The 15,021-nt window shown below is 47.8% G+C and overlaps 4 protein-coding genes across 5 annotated transcripts; 1 reads left to right on the top strand and 3 right to left on the bottom strand.

The window, feature by feature from the left end:
- The first annotated feature begins 270 nt into the window (after nucleotides 1–270).
- LOC148882917 (membrane progestin receptor alpha-B-like) lies at nucleotides 271–14,769 on the top strand. Of its 2 annotated transcripts, XM_089022934.1 has the most exons (3): nucleotides 271–510; nucleotides 5,275–5,468; nucleotides 12,962–14,769. In XM_089022934.1, the coding sequence occupies exons 2-3, from the start codon at nucleotides 5,376–5,378 to the stop codon at nucleotides 14,027–14,029; spliced, it is 1,161 nt and encodes a 386-aa protein (XP_088879060.1). In that variant the 5' UTR covers nucleotides 271–510; nucleotides 5,275–5,375; the 3' UTR covers nucleotides 14,030–14,769. The 2 variants fall into 2 exon arrangements, with proteins under 2 accessions (XP_088879060.1, XP_088879059.1); XM_089022933.1 differs by lacking the exons at nucleotides 271–510; nucleotides 5,275–5,468 and adding an exon at nucleotides 11,429–11,803.
- LOC148882920 (uncharacterized) lies at nucleotides 1,137–2,393 on the bottom strand. Its single transcript, XM_088986885.1, has 3 exons — nucleotides 2,172–2,393; nucleotides 2,032–2,096; nucleotides 1,137–1,843 (listed from the first exon to the last, which is right to left on the bottom strand). Exons 1-3 carry the CDS (start codon nucleotides 2,192–2,194, stop codon nucleotides 1,137–1,139), a joined length of 795 nt encoding a protein of 264 aa, XP_088843011.1. The 5' UTR covers nucleotides 2,195–2,393.
- Nucleotides 3,285–4,766, bottom strand: tpbg1b (trophoblast glycoprotein 1b). Its single transcript, XM_089023508.1, has 2 exons — nucleotides 4,375–4,766; nucleotides 3,285–4,161 (listed from the first exon to the last, which is right to left on the bottom strand). Exons 1-2 carry the CDS (start codon nucleotides 4,674–4,676, stop codon nucleotides 3,306–3,308), a joined length of 1,158 nt encoding a protein of 385 aa, XP_088879634.1. The 5' UTR covers nucleotides 4,677–4,766; the 3' UTR covers nucleotides 3,285–3,305.
- On the bottom strand, nucleotides 6,314–9,054 carry LOC148882918 (transmembrane protein 222-like). Its single transcript, XM_089022937.1, has 6 exons — nucleotides 8,847–9,054; nucleotides 8,490–8,574; nucleotides 8,383–8,414; nucleotides 7,669–7,765; nucleotides 7,371–7,501; nucleotides 6,314–7,284 (listed from the first exon to the last, which is right to left on the bottom strand). Exons 1-6 carry the CDS (start codon nucleotides 8,972–8,974, stop codon nucleotides 7,197–7,199), a joined length of 561 nt encoding a protein of 186 aa, XP_088879063.1. The 5' UTR covers nucleotides 8,975–9,054; the 3' UTR covers nucleotides 6,314–7,196.
- Nucleotides 14,770–15,021: the final 252 nt, after the last annotated feature.

Raw genomic sequence — 15,021 nt, 5'->3', positions numbered from 1 at the left:
GCACATATGCCATGACAGTACAGTGTGTAGAGATTATTATATCTATAGATATTTCCAATTTAATGTACAAATGACCTTTAGCGTGTACAGGTACAGTATTTGCAACTGAATCAAAACCGGAAACTGCAATCTTCCTATTCACCTTCCGGTTTGAGTGTTCAGGGTCGCAATATCGCTGAGCCTTAGTGCAATGCAATTATCAGCCGCTTGGTGGCAGTAGAGCCACGTGTGTAAAAAAAATCACCACAGCTGCGTCGACGAATTACTTTGACAAACTCGGAAACTGAGTATTCTTGCTGGAATGTGGACGGCGGAGGAAATAATTGAAACTTAACACCCCCCAACTAAAATGAAATATTGAACAAGCGAACATATTCCATTACACTAACAGATACCCTGTTGGAGCCTATCTCAGGCGGGAGTAACCATGAACCGAATGTTGTCAATATGTCGACAAAGTAGGAGAACATGCGAACTCCATGCGAGAAACCCGGAACCGGATTGACGGAGGTGAGTTGTGATAAAATGATTACTTGATTCGATTTTTATTCAATGTCACTTTAAAAGGGAGCGTATGGGATGGTTGTTTTCGAATGTAATTTAAAAGAATTTCTACAACATCCACGAAAAATGTTCCATGGGCGGCCATGTTTCGCCGCCATCTTTTTACGACGGCTAACCGATGGAGACAAACTTGTTGACTATTGTTCCCTAATGTTTTATGTAACTCATGCCATGCTCTGTCGTCGCTTGAAAACTAGCAAAAGTCGTTTAGGGTGATCTTTTGATCGCCCTTTTGTTGAAGGTTTGGTGGTTGGCTTTGGCCGAGGAAATTTTGGTGCCAGTTGGGATGTGTTCGTTCAATACATTCACCACGAGATGGCACGAAATCCCAAACAATTGAGGCGCCTCAGATATTTTTCTCCAAGTTCAGGTTTTTAATTCAGTCATTTATTTAATTCATTGAAAGATACCCTCAACTATGCGCAATGTCCAAAAACATGGCTGCAAGTGTAAAAAGTCCCATAGATAAGCCAAACTCAAGTTCCCATTTTTATTTCCAAAACACCAAATTGGTTATTGCCACTTGCCCTGTGAAAAAAATTGAAATCCCATTCAAGTGCACTGTCGCCCAATCAATGCCTTAGGTTGACTCTGGCCCACCTGGTCTTTTGGTGAGCAAGGCGGGGTGCGGGCTCGACACCCGCGCTCTTTCGGTGGCCCTTCAGGTGCCTGATGGGGGAGCCGCCAAATCTGCTGGGGATCGTTAGAACTCTTGTCGGGGCGTAGTGTTGCCCATTGAACCCCGCCTCCGATGACACTCCGGTCACCGGCTGCCGTTGACTTTTGTCGATTTGTTGCCGCCGTGTGGATTTCTGATTGATGAGAACTTTGGTGGCGGTGCCATTGGCCGACGTCTGCATGTTGGGAGAGAACTTGCGCATGCCGTAACCCGGCAAGAACAAGCGCGATGACTTGCCCCCAGAGTGGCGGCCTGCGTTTGGTTTCTTGAGTCTTGGGGTGAGGTTGGACCTGTGCAGCCGAAACCTGCTCAGAGAGCCCGAACTCGCAATGGCTGCGGAGAGGAGAGCCATTTGGGGACCGGGTTTCTTGCCAGACGCACCCGCGGGGTGACGTCGCACCACATTGAGTGAAGAGTAGCCGTCGAGAGAGGACGACAGGTGAGATCGTCGGTAGCCAAAATTGGAGACTCCGTCATAACTGGTGCTTTGGGCCGGAGCTTGTCTGAATCGATTCTGGGGAGGCTTGCCGTTGTCGCCTTGACTTTTTGGACCGCTGTCGTCGTCATCTTGCACAAAGCCAACATATGTCTTGCCTTGAGCTGCAAAAATAGTCATCTTTACAGCCACTTGGGGAGGATTTGCATGACCGTTCGTTCCTTTCGCTTTTGACCACATCCAACACTGCCTTGGACATAGTGGTACTTTGTTACTACCGCCGTTTATTCTTTTTGTGTGTGTAGTTCAGTGACACAAAAATAACACGACAAAGAAAGTTTGCAGCGCTCACCTTCTTGAGAAGCCCCCAAACATCCAACATGCTCTGCCAGAAGAAGTGAGCACATCAGCAAGACCCTAGGCATAGAAACAACCAAACAACCGCTTAGCTTCGACACATAAACACATCGAGGAATTGCAAGCGCCACTTACCCCAAATAAATTCCACAAGCCATTTGTGCGGGCGGCCCCGGGCCACTCAAACCGACTCCGAGCTACTTGCACTGCAGCCGCCGTGCATGCCGGTGCTTATAAGCTGCCCATTCGGTCTTGATGGCTATCAGGTGTGTGCGCAGCTTGTTCTTCATCATTTCAATTTTCACCTGCCTCATGAAGCGGTATTGCGAAAAAGAAGACAGTGCCAGAGGCCTTCCTTCCTTCCTTCCTTCCTTCCTTCCTTCCTTCCTTACTTACTTATTTCTTTCTTCCTAATTTCCTTCCTTCCTTCCCAGTTCCCTTCATTCCTTCCTTCTTTCCATCATTCCATGCCTCCTTGCTTCCTTATTCCATTCCTTCCTCCCTTCATTCCTCCCTCCCTCCCTTCTTTCCTCCTTTCCTCTCTCCATCCTTCCTCAATTCCTTCCTCAATTCCATCCTTCCTCACTTCTTTCCTTCCATTCCTTCAGACAGGAGATGGGATTGATGGTTTCTTAATTCCTTTTTTTTCTTCCCGCCTTTGGAATCAGAATCCTTTCCACTTCACACAAAAGACACTCATTGTCACATTGGAATGCGGCCCTCAACACTTTTTATTTGCACAGAAACCACTTTTGTGGTGTTATTCATCATTTTGACCGATGCCTACAATCCAATTGATTTTTTTTTATTATATATGGTGTCAAAGTTTTTTTTGTTTAAGTTATAAGGCGTCATTGGGAAACCCAAACAATGGTGATGGGTTGAGGTGAATATTAGCGTTAAACGATGTCGGGACAATTGAAGAAATAGTACGTTTGTGTAAAGAAACAAATGACTAGCAAGGAGGGATGTGATTGCAGTGTGGGGTCGGCTGGGGGGGTCGTCTTTGAAATGACCGGGTCTCTCGGGCACTGCGTTATTGTCTTTCGCAGACACGCCGCTCGATTCCGGGGCGAGCTATCGACGCGTGAATCCGATGATGAAGTATTCTGCCGCTTTGGTGCGTCTTCCTGAAAATGGGTCACGGCCGGCGGCCATGTTTGAAAATGAGGACAAAAGTGGCTGGCGAGTGCTCCACTTTGTCATCGTGTGTCCAGCCGGTGTTCTGCAGGTTTTGCAGGTTTTGGGTTCCGACGGGTCGCCGGGGTTTTAGGCGTCCGAGCTCGTCTGGGACTGGCGGGGGTCTGAGTCCATCTCGAAGCGGTAGCGGTAGCCATCCCACCCCTCCCTGCAAGCGTCGCGCATGTCGTACGCGCGCTTCTTGATCCCCCTGCGGTTCAGGTAGAGCACAAAGAGGAAGACAAGGCCCACCAGACCCAAAACCAGACCCAGAAAGACGTAGGAAGTCTGCAGGGCCAAATCGGCACCGGCGCCGGCGCCCATTCGTCGGCACCCCAGGCTGCCGGCGGCGCCCGCCGCAGAGAGTAGCGAGACGTTCCTCAGGACGGCGGGGAAGTCGCAGAGCAGCCCCTCGGGGTCGCGCACGCGTCCCCGGGAGCGGTTGAGCCAGCGGGCGAAAGGTTCGATCCCGCAGGCGCACGCAAAGGGGTTCTCCCCCAGGAGGATCTCGGCCTCCGGCAGCGAGTCCAGTTCGCGCAGGCCCTCCTCGGGGATGTTCTTCAGCGAGTTGAGACTCAGGTCCAGCTCCCGCAGGGCCTCTAAACCGGCCAGGGTGGCGTTGCGCACGGCCACTAGGGAGTTGTTGGCCAGCAGCAGCCGGCGAAGTCCGCCCAGCTCGGAGAAAACTCGCGGCGGCAGGTAGACCAGGCCATTGCGCGACAGGTCCAGGGCGCGCAAGCCGCTCAGAGGGCTCCGGCGCAGCGCCGCCGCCACATCCAACATGGCCGACCGGTTGGAGAGGGCTGCGCTCAGGTTGAGCTGCTGTAGCGAGCGCTCGGCCACCGCGAAGGCCTCCGGGTGCACCGCCGCCAGACGGTTGGAGCTCAGGTCCAGCGAGCGCAGGCTCGGCATGCCAGAGAAGGCCTGCGAGTCCAACTGGGAAATCCTGTCAGAGAAATGTGTCCTGGTCAAAGTGGGAATCATGCAACTGTGCGCAAAGTTGAAGAGCACGGGTTGAAAACCAAGCACTTTTGAAACACCGCTGGATAGCTTGTAAGGCGCAACAAAGTGGATGTCCTTCTTGGGAATGCTCGTGACAAAACTTTGACAAAACCGAATCCATCGGTGGAGAGAAAGAGAATGAGAGAGATTGACGTACCCGTTGTTGCTGAGGGAAAGGTTGGTGACGTTGCGGAGGCCCGCGAAAGAGTCCGGCCCGAGGCGCGCGATCCGGTTGCCGGTAATGAAAAGGTTCCGGGTGTATCCGGGGAGCCCGACAGGCACGCCCCCAAGGTCCTTGGCCACGCACTTGACCGTGTGCGCCGCCTCGGAGCACTCGCAGCCCACCGGGCAGGAGGACCGAGACGGCGGCCCGCAAACGGAGCCGAGCAGTAAAAACAGCCCGGCCAGCGGTGCGCAGCGGAGGAGGCGACTGTCGCTCCGGTCCGGCATCTTTGGCATTGGGGAGGGGGGGCTAAGAAGAAGTGGACAAGGATCACATCTCCGGCAGCTGCCGTTCCAAGTGGCTCCACGCCTCAAGTGCGCAGCCGAGCGCATGTGGCCACCGGCAGCCACGAGTGGGGTAGTAAGCGGGGCGGTGACAGCCAAGTGTCTGTGTGTGGGGGGGGGATGGTCTTTTGCCAGAGAGAGAAAAGGGGGCGGTGCTTCCTTTACAAGCAAATCCAGTTAAGTGAAGGAGGAAAAAAAAATGCATCGCACGCATCTGATGGGGAGGAGCTTCCAATATTTGTTCCAAAATGTGAAATATGGATCGCATTCATTTCCCAAAAATTCCCCCCACACGCAAAAACATCTCATATTTTGTTGCAGATTGATTGACTTGCAAATCCGCATTCCGTAGCATCGATCAAATCCAGATCAGTATGCAATCTTTTTGGCAACAATTATTTGCTTATTATGATATTTTTCGTAATGGCTTCTGAAAATAATATTGGAATTAAATCCATGTTCTCAATATGGCTTTTAGCCTTGACATTTTAATGGAAACATACTTGAGTTAAAAAAATATAGTTGATATAGTGCTTTTTTTATGTTTTAGATTGGAATAGAGGGTGGGGGTCTCCTTCCCTCCGACTGACTGCATGGCGTCCCGTCAGCCGCCTTTTTGCTCCCGAGATCCTTTGAGCTCGGCCACGTTTGATGTGGATTTTAAAAAGCGTGGCGGGGACGTTTGGATGTTTGCCATCGCCCCAACCGGCGGGTGGGGGCCACCGACACACCGCGGCACGTCGGGTAAGTGAGCGAACGAGCGTGTGGGGGGTTTGGGGAGCAGACTTGCTTGCGAGGGGCCCTCCTTTCATGTGAACAATCCCCCCCCCCCCTCCCAATGGGAGACTTTATAGTGCAGGCAAAGCAGGAACTAAAGGGGGGCTGGATCCTTTTTCCTCATGCCTCTGTCATCATTTTAAGAAAGACATCACACCAATTTTTTTAAACAACAATAAATATTTTTAATAGTAGACACATTTGATACATTCTGGTAGCCCCGTTCTGTTTTTACGATGAAATAGTTTTGGAGTCTCCGGATCGGCCTAAGCGTGTATTGACCCCCCACTCCCCGCCATGGGTTTCCACATTCCATGACCTGCGGGCTCCTGGTTACCGCAAGACACTCACTAGCGGGACATTTTGAAGAATATATTTTTTTTCTTAAGAAACTCTTATTAAAAACATTTACCATCAATTATTGTCATTTGAGATCCGAGCCGCTCACACTTTGGATCAGTCGCTACTTGTGTTCAACATTCAGTCAGAAATGTTTGCACCATGCGAAGATGTGAGCTTGCTTTAAAAAAAGGGGGAAAAAGAGCACTTTGTGAATATGCAGAGTGCTACGTTAGCTTACTGGCTAGCTTGTTAGCAGGAGTCACCCTTTGTTTGTTTGTCTGTGTGTGATAAAAGGACCCGATTTGTATCATTTGCGACGGACGTCATTCGCGTTTTATCTTGTCGTAGTTAGCTGCCAGGCGAAGAAGCACAGCGGTGAACAAAAAAAGAAAAATCATATAAAGGCACAGATTGAAAACTAGCCTTAGCCATGTGTTATTTTTGCAGCCGCGACGATGATAACTTTGAAAAAAAAGAGGTGGAAAACAGCGGGGTTGTGTGTGGGTGTGTTATGGGAGTGGGGGAGAAAACCACAGTTATTCCGGCTACCTGCTGATTCTCAAGAAAAGGGACGTGAAGGAGCTATTTGATGGGGAAACAATGGGTGGGATTTGGAGGTGCTAAACCACAACCATGGTAACTAAGGCGGCGGCCATCATGTGGAATTAGAGGAGCAAAAAATAACACGGGGAAAGTGAAGGCGGTCAAAAAAAAAGGAAGCCCTCTTGTTGAACAAAATAGGCTCTCGTCGTGTTCATTTGCGCAAAAAGAGCCCAAATTAACAACGAGGCCCACTTGACCTTAAATCAAACAACCCGCCCCATATAAATAAATGCGGCCGCCGTGTTATGAAGTGGCTTCAATGACTTCCTCCCAAGGTAGCCGATGAGTTTCTCAAAAATGATTGCAGAGAGCAGAAGCGCCGTCTGTGAAGGGGACGTTGGCGTGGTCGCCACGGCACTTGCAAGGTAGACGACGCAGCCGTTAATCCCCACCAAAGTTCCCAGCAAAGCATTTCGGATCAAAAGCTCTTTGCGGATTTGCAAAATAAAGGCTGACCCCGCCAATCCTGACTCTGGACATTTGACACGGCTACATTTTATACATGGCTCACGCTCGCAAGCGCTCGATGCCCCAAATGACAAAGTGTTGCTTGAAATGAGCTTGGGGGCGCTAACGTTTCACACCGTATGTGAGCATTAAGCAAGCAGACTTGCATTCACATGAAATTTCATGGCTCATGTACATTTAGATTGCTGTTTCCGCGGTGCGTGGCAGTCTTTTTGAGGTGGGGGGGGGGGGGGGGGAGAAAAAGGCCTTGTGATATTTCCTGACATTCCCTTTGGTGGGAGTTCACCGGAGGTTGATGGCGAGTGCCACCGTCACAATCACGCCCAGCAGCGTCAGGAAGGGCAGCCACGTCTTCAGGAAGCCCGCGCAGCTGCAAACGACACTTCATTAAAAAAGAAAAAAATGAAACCAATCTCCACACCCCTCCCTGTGTTTAACGTCGAGCGTGCTGTATACCTGACGTGCTTTCCGTGCAGGAGCACCAGGAGGCAGAGCTTGACCATGTTCCACGAGGTGCTGTTGTCGTAGCGCATCAGGTTGAGGGCCATCGCCACATGGGAGTGGCAGTTGTCACAACACAGGTTGTGCTGGACAAAACAAAAACAAAAAAACACAAACGTTGTGCTCGCTTTGCATGAGTCGACATAACGGGGCCATTTTTTTAATAACCCTTTGGAATATTTACATCACCAGACGTCCATCAATAGCTGCCCCACCCCTTCCGATTATTTATTTGCAACAAAGAACAATCTACCATCCTGTGCTTGTACTCCTCGGAAGCGTCATGCACGGCAATGTCCCAAGCGCTGGAGCCACTGGTGTAAACTTTGCTTACGTCCAACATCCAGTACCTACGATGACAAATAATATCATGAAGAATGTGACTTAAAGGACAACCGACGTCACTTTTTTGTTTCTTAACTGACATCAGAAAAACGTTTTATAGCATCTAAAATACCCAAAAGACGCAGTATATTTTTATTCAAATGCAAAACACCAATAAAAATGACTTAAAGTGTCCAAAATCTGCAAAAAATTGAGCTGTGAATTGGGCATTTTCAGAAAGTCCCGCCCCCAGATTGTGACGTCACGCCAAGATGTCTTGCATTGCTGAAAAATCAAAACGATGGCTTCAGATTCGGAGAATATGGTTTCTTGTTACACATCCAGTTATGAATATGATTCAAATAGTTCTGAAGAGGAAAGCATACAAGTTTGCAATCGATTAAAGAATTTTTTCCGTGTCATTTTGAGGCATGACGTAACGTGAGGACTCGTCACCAACTCAAAAACGACTTCCTGAATATTCAGCGCGAGTCTTAAAACATAAAATATAGCGATATGCGGTGGAATCTTTGTAAAATACGCTCAGTCGAAGTCATTTGAAGCCATTTTACAAATTATGGACACAACTTGTCGTCGGTTGTCCTTTAACCCTCATTTCTACAAACAAAAAGATGAAACTCACTTTGTCGGTTTCCCGAAAGCCATGTTGTCTTCCTGCGCAGCGAAGAAAAAGATGAGCGTGGCGATCACGCGGTCATGTCATCAAAATGATAAATAGTCTAGACTTACGGAGACAAAATAAGGTCCGGCAAAATCTCGAATGACTCCGGTGGAAGTGCAGATGCCCATGTGCCCAATAAATGGGAACAACCATCTGGCAAGACAAAGAACTAAGTCATAGAATTGAAGTTTACAAGGGAAAACCCGAAAGGAAAAGAATATATAATATACAAAATATTTTTCCCCTGGATTTTTGTGTTAGAATTATTATGAAGGAAGCAAGATGGGACGTTTGGCAGTTAGGTCGCTGTAATGACGCAAGTGTCACGTCTTTTCGCTTACATCCGGGTATTTTCTATTTTTGCCCAAAGAACGCAGCGAAGCACAACGCGGAGTTTGCTAGCTAAACTAACTAGCTTAACTCACGACAACACGGGGATGGGCGTCCACACTATACAATGAGGGAAGCGACTGGCCAGTGGGTTAATCTTTTCCGACGCTATGTGGTAGTTCTTCATGGTTTCCGCCTTCTCGGTTGAATCAGCCATACTCATCTGATTTGGGGGGAGGTGGTGGTTGAACCAACTTGCCTACAAACCCAACGTCCCGCCTACGATTCGCCCAAGGCTTACGCAAGGAGCGACAAACTTCCGTTTGAACTTCAAAGTAAAATGCGAAATCGTAATTTTCGTCAGGGCAAAGTCAACGTGACGTTCGGATTTGGATTTGCCTTTTTTAGTCTCGCATTGGAGAAATTTACATTCATTCATTCGTACATCAATTACATTTGGATATTCTTTTTTTTTCTCCGGCAGCAAAACATGGATGCAATGTATTATTATTTAGTTCAGTAATCGTATTTTGAAACTTCCTTGGTCAAAAGCGCCTAAATAAAAAACAATGACTCAAAAACAAACTCACAGGAAGACGTTTTATTATTCTCTAGGGTGGAAAAACAACCAATATTACTGCCGCTTCGTACAGTTGTCTTCTGATTTGTGTCTAATTGACATGCAGTACTTTATATTTGGATTTGGATTTGCCTGCCTAGTCTCGCAGTGGAGAAATTTACATTTCACAGCAGCAAAGTGATGAAAGGAATGAAAGTAGAAAAACAAAATACATGAGCTGCTGGAAAGACAGCCACTCTCGCGGCGCCGTCTTGAAGTCAAAAGTACAAAAAAACTAAATAACAAATAATATAACAAAACAAAGACAATATGACGACACAAAAACACAGTCATTCATTCTTCGGCACTTGCTGTATCCTCTTTGTGACATGAAGCAGTTCTAGATGAAAGAGGATAGGACCAAAGCATCCTTTTCAGCAGTGGATCAGGGACATCAAGATGGAACATGCACATTAACTACAAGCTAAATGGTGAAAGCAAACATGCAGCTGTAGCATCCATTGACGAAAAGAGATTGCCCCACATAAATCTGCTTCAATTCCAAGCCGCAACAGTTCCACATACGCATCGGCGCTCCTTTCTATCCATCCAGCCGTAGACTGTCCAACCGCACTGACCTTTCCGCTGAAGAAAGCGGGGCTGTGAAGACGATGCCCATTACAGGCGCAAAAAAGCACAATGGCCCCAAAGCTGTCCAGCCATGACAGCCGAATATGAGTGTTTTACTGCCCTCTCGCGGACAATATGCGAAACAGCAGGATAAGCACAATTACAATTGTTTTTGTTTTGAGTTATGACAGGAGAACAATAATAATAATAATAATAATAATAATAATAATAATAATACATGTCATTTATAAGCGCCTTTCAAAACTCTCAAGGTCACTTTACAGTCACAGGATAGGTTTATTCTGTGGGTGAGCAGCGCCAGCCAGACGCGCCAGCGTTCACTCAACCCTGAATCAGAATCAGAATCAGAATCATCTTTATTGCCAAGTATGTAGAACACACAAGGAATTTGTTTCCGGTAGAACACGCTGCACTAGTATCGTTGTCAAAAAAACTGCTAAGTGGCAGTAACTCAAATAGAAAGCAAGCAAGCTAGCTCGCGAATTGATAGCCAGAATAGTGTTTTTCTCCCCATGTTTGTCCACTATATAAACTATAGAAATAAAGACAAATGATATTTTGGGTGCAATATATAATTTTTTTGGCAAGTCAAAGGACTTTACAGGTGGATTTTAGTGACCTTGTTAATGATGTAAAGGCTATATGGTTGAGAATTTCCAAGATCTGCTTTTGGTCATTCATTCCCATGGGTTTATTGAATAGGCGACCCCTTGAAGGGAAAAGCCGAAAGGAAAAGAAGAAGTATTGTGCAAATCCTGCACAAACACGACTGATGTAGCAGTAAAGTCTGCAAACTTAAAGGCCAGCCCAACAACCTCCAAATAGGTTTCATCCTGGCTCCCATTAGAGGTGACAGGCCATCTATTGTGCACGGAAAGTCAAAACAAAGTGCTCAGCTAAAACAAGAGTGGCTAAAAATCACAGCAGTGGCGGGAGGGCTCTGGGAATTCCGGCAAAATGCCAATTAGAGGCCTGGAGATGTGCCTCCACGTTTTGTCCTTTTCCTGTGCAGTCAAAGTAAAATGTCGGGCCGGTACTGCCATCTCTTGGGATACCAAGTGTGTACAGATCACATACAAAAGATATAATCATGCGCTTTACTGTTTGTTGTTTATTTGCTTTGGGGAATGTGGCCTCTTTCCACTTGAAAGCTGTTGTTTTGAAAATTGGTCAAAGTCATGGCCTTGGTGAGCAGAACAAGCTTGTACAACCTTAGCGCCGTCACATCCACTCCTAGCAAGTCTGCAGAATGCTATTTTCTTTACAAATGTATCATCAAGACTATAGATTCAAGTGCCAAAAACAAACCCCTATTATATCATATTTAGTTAACCCACTTTTGGAAGCTTTCTTTTTCATTAGCATATAGCTGAGTACTGTGTTAATTGGTTGACAAATGTCATTTCCAACAATTATGCTTTTTGAATATGTCGTGCACGCTTCGAAATTACCGTCGAAGACGCACACCAAATGAAAATTTGAAATCACGACCCGATCTGACAAGCAAGCAGTATGGTTGTCGACGTTAGTTTGTCATTGTTGTCAAAGTAAAAACTTTTTGCAAGCAAACTTAACTACCGTACAAGTTTAACGTCGGCGTTCCCTTTTCACCCCTCGGTGAATAATCATAGTTATGAACGAACGACAAAAGAGTAAAACGCCCACACATTTTTTTAAATAAATACTCTTATTTTTTAGACAATGTTTGCCTTAATGTTGCGCTTGACTTCCGCCCGGGAACAAGACGCCACCCTATTTATCTGTTGCACATTTCTCGTGGGCGACGAAGACGGCGTAGTCCGGACGGACAGACAGCGTGTTTTGAAAAGGGCAGCAGACGGGGTGAGAAAACACTTTTTTAAAAACTCCAAATATGTCTGTCAACTTTTGCTTCTCCGTGGCAGCCAAAAGCGCAGCGCAAACAACTTTGCCAACTCCGCCGCCGTTCATGTGGGCTTCACGACGTCAGGTTTTTGTATGATTCTATTTTAAATAGTCATTCTTTTACGTTGAGAACAATCTGGCCAAGCCGTTTCAACTTGACTTTCGTGACCTTAAAAAAAAGTTTGAATGAAATGACGCGTATTGAATGGGGTCCCTCAATTCATCTTCTGTTGCGAGTGGAGGGGACGGGGTCAACGTGACGTCACTCGCAGGTTCTTGAGTCAGTTCCCGTTTGTTATTTAATATAGCCAGTGTTTGAAATAACGTCTGCCCGGAGGCCCGGGGAGTACAACTTTTACGTCAGGCGTACAACTTTCAAAATGTCTCGGCCCGGGTGTCCGACAACTTCAAGAAAAAAAAAAGATTTTTTTCAAATCAAACGTTTGTTGTATTCAATAAAGCAAAAGCTACAAGCAAACCGCTACAAGCCACCCGTACTCCTCTTTCTAAGCGCCTTTCAAAACTTTTAAGTACACTTTACGGTCACGCTATAGTTCGAAGCACGAAACAGGCGTCTGATCGGCGAGTATGCAAATTGCCAAACAAACGTTAGTTATGACAATTTGCATACTTCCTTAATTTACTTTATTTAATTTACATACTTCCTTAATGTAAACAAATCCTTTATACTTTGCATTTTTTTTTTTTTTTTTTTTGCGATTAGGCGTCTTATTGTGTTTCAAGTTTCTGAGTTGTCTGCCCGGGTGTCCGCTAACTTTTTGACAGTTTCCGACCCTGATAGTGCTGAAGCTAACACAGCGCTAACACGGACAAAAGGCAAATGCTGTTCCCTCATGGAAGGGAGAAACTTTGCCAGAGGTCTGACCAACGCTTTATCGGGGAGTCGATAAAGCGTTGTGAAAAAGCAAAGAAAAACCAAAACCTGAACAAATTTGGGAATGGCGCTCCTCGTTGCGCTTTTCAATTCCTGAATAAAATTGGGAATGGCATAGTCTGTCGGGTGCGATACCGTACTAACGAAACTCTCAGCGGGTTCCTGATGGCTATTAAGTCGATGTAACGGATCCCCAAACGCTTTTGCGTCCCGGTCCGCAGCTTCCTGCCGCCATGGCGACCACCGCGATGGGGCGCCTCTTCATCAGCCTGCAACAAATCAAGCAGCTCCCCCGTCTTCTGACCTGGGAGGCGTCGCCCTCCATGCCCGGCACCTTACGCGACACCGAGGTGCCGCACTTCTTCCGCGAGCGCTACGTCCTCGCCGGCTACCGGCCCCTCCACCGGCGCTGGCGATACTACTTCCTGTCGGCCTTCCGTCGCCACAACGAGACGGTCAACATCTGGACGCACCTACTGGCCTTCCTGACCCTCCTGGCCAAGATGAGCCACGTGGCCCGGACGGTGGACTTGGTCCAGGACCGGCACGCCTGGCCCCTGCTGATCCTCGTGGTGTCGGCGCTCAACTACACGGCGTGGAGCGTGGCGGCGCACCTCCTGGGCGCCAAGTCGGAGCTGTGCCACTTCGCCTTCTTCTTCCTGGACTACGTGGGCGTGGCGCAGTACCAGTACGGCAGCGCGGCGGTGCACTATTACTACGCGGCCGAGGACGGCTTTGAGCGGCGCCTGGGCGCCGCGTTCATGCCCGTGGCGGCGCTCCTCAGCTGGCTCTCCTGTCTGGGCTGCTGCTACGGCAAGTACCGCAACCACAGCCTTCCGCCGTGGGTGCGCAAGGTGGGCCAGGTGGCGCCGTCCGCCGTGGCCTACGTGTGGGACATCGGCCCCGTGGCGCACAGGCTGCTCCTGGGCCGCGCCGGGCCCGACCCGGCCTTTGCGTACCACCTGGGCCAGGTCGTCTTCTTCCTGGGCTGCGCCGTGTTTTTCGCCTTTCCCGTGCTGGAGCGCCGGTGGCCCGGAGGCTGCGACTTCCTGGGTCAGGGCCACCAGCTCTTCCACGTTCTGCTCTCCTGCTGCACCCTGTGTCAGATCCACGCCTCGCACCTGGATTACGTCGGGCGGCGCCACGTGTACGTGCGGCGCCGCGGCGGGGACCGGGCGGCGCTGATCGTCGGCCTCTACGCGCTGACGCTGCTCGTCTGCGCGCTGGTCGCCGCCTTCATGTGGAGGAAGGCCAAGCGGCTGCTGGAACGCCAAGCCAAGTCGCGGTGACACGGGAAGCGCTGAGCGCCTCCTGCAAAATAAGAGGTACGCCTAACGAGCTCCATTCAATATGCCGCACTGCGCAGCTAAGCCCGCGCTCATGGATCCGTCAAACCTCCGATTCGGGTTCCGCACTAAACCCGCAAGGCGCTTTGGGAAATGCTGGAGGAGCTCAAATCAAATACAGTATCATCCTCTTTGTTGCTTTTTCGGGGAGATAAAGTTGTTGGTGTGTTTGTATACTGCCTGAAATAAAATGTACATTCTGATGATTTCGTCATCTTTAGATGACGTTGTTCGAATTATTAGTCATTTTGATTGAAATCCCCCTCTGTTTTGTGTACGTTGAAAGCCGACAATTCCTTAGGTGATACCTTCACTTCAAAATAAAAACGAATGACGTGGTCGGCCGCCTGTCTTGTTTTATTTTGAAAGTCTTACACTACTTATGCACCGGGACGGAACCTGGTAGCTTGTAGTGGTGGGAATTCCGGCTCTTTTAAGAGAGCAGGTTCTTTTGGCTCGGCTCACGAAAAAGATCCGGCTCTTTCGGCTCCCAAATGGCTCCTCAGTTTTGTTTTGTTTTTGCTTAAATTAATTAATTACCAAAAATCATGTAAACCTATGTGAAAAACGAATTAATCATGTAAAAAATGCACTATATCGTATATGTTTAAATTGCTTTCAAATTGCTGCTGTGGACTGCAAATTTCCCCATTGTGGGACAAATAAAGGTTTTCTGAGTCTGATTTTTATTTATATGGCTTGATTTATATGTGCACAGAGAGCATTCACTTACTTTGACTTTCCCTGTGGTTACACTGGTCTGATGATCAGCTGTCACTAATTTGCTTTTCATATTAATAATGCTATCATACCAACTAGTAAAAAATATTATTGAATAATAATAAAAGCATAATGTGAGTGTAGTGTGTGTGTGTGTGTGTGTGTGTGTGTCATACATATTAGCATATTTGACAATAAAGCTGACTTTGATAACA

This window comes from Hippocampus bargibanti, linkage group LG20, assembly GCF_051943395.1.
Source record: "Hippocampus bargibanti isolate YZ-2025 linkage group LG20, ASM5194339v1, whole genome shotgun sequence".
NCBI classification, from domain to species: domain Eukaryota; kingdom Metazoa; phylum Chordata; class Actinopteri; order Syngnathiformes; family Syngnathidae; genus Hippocampus; species Hippocampus bargibanti.
The sequence above is the reverse complement of the archived record's forward strand: the minus strand, read 5'-3'. Positions and strand labels throughout refer to the sequence as shown.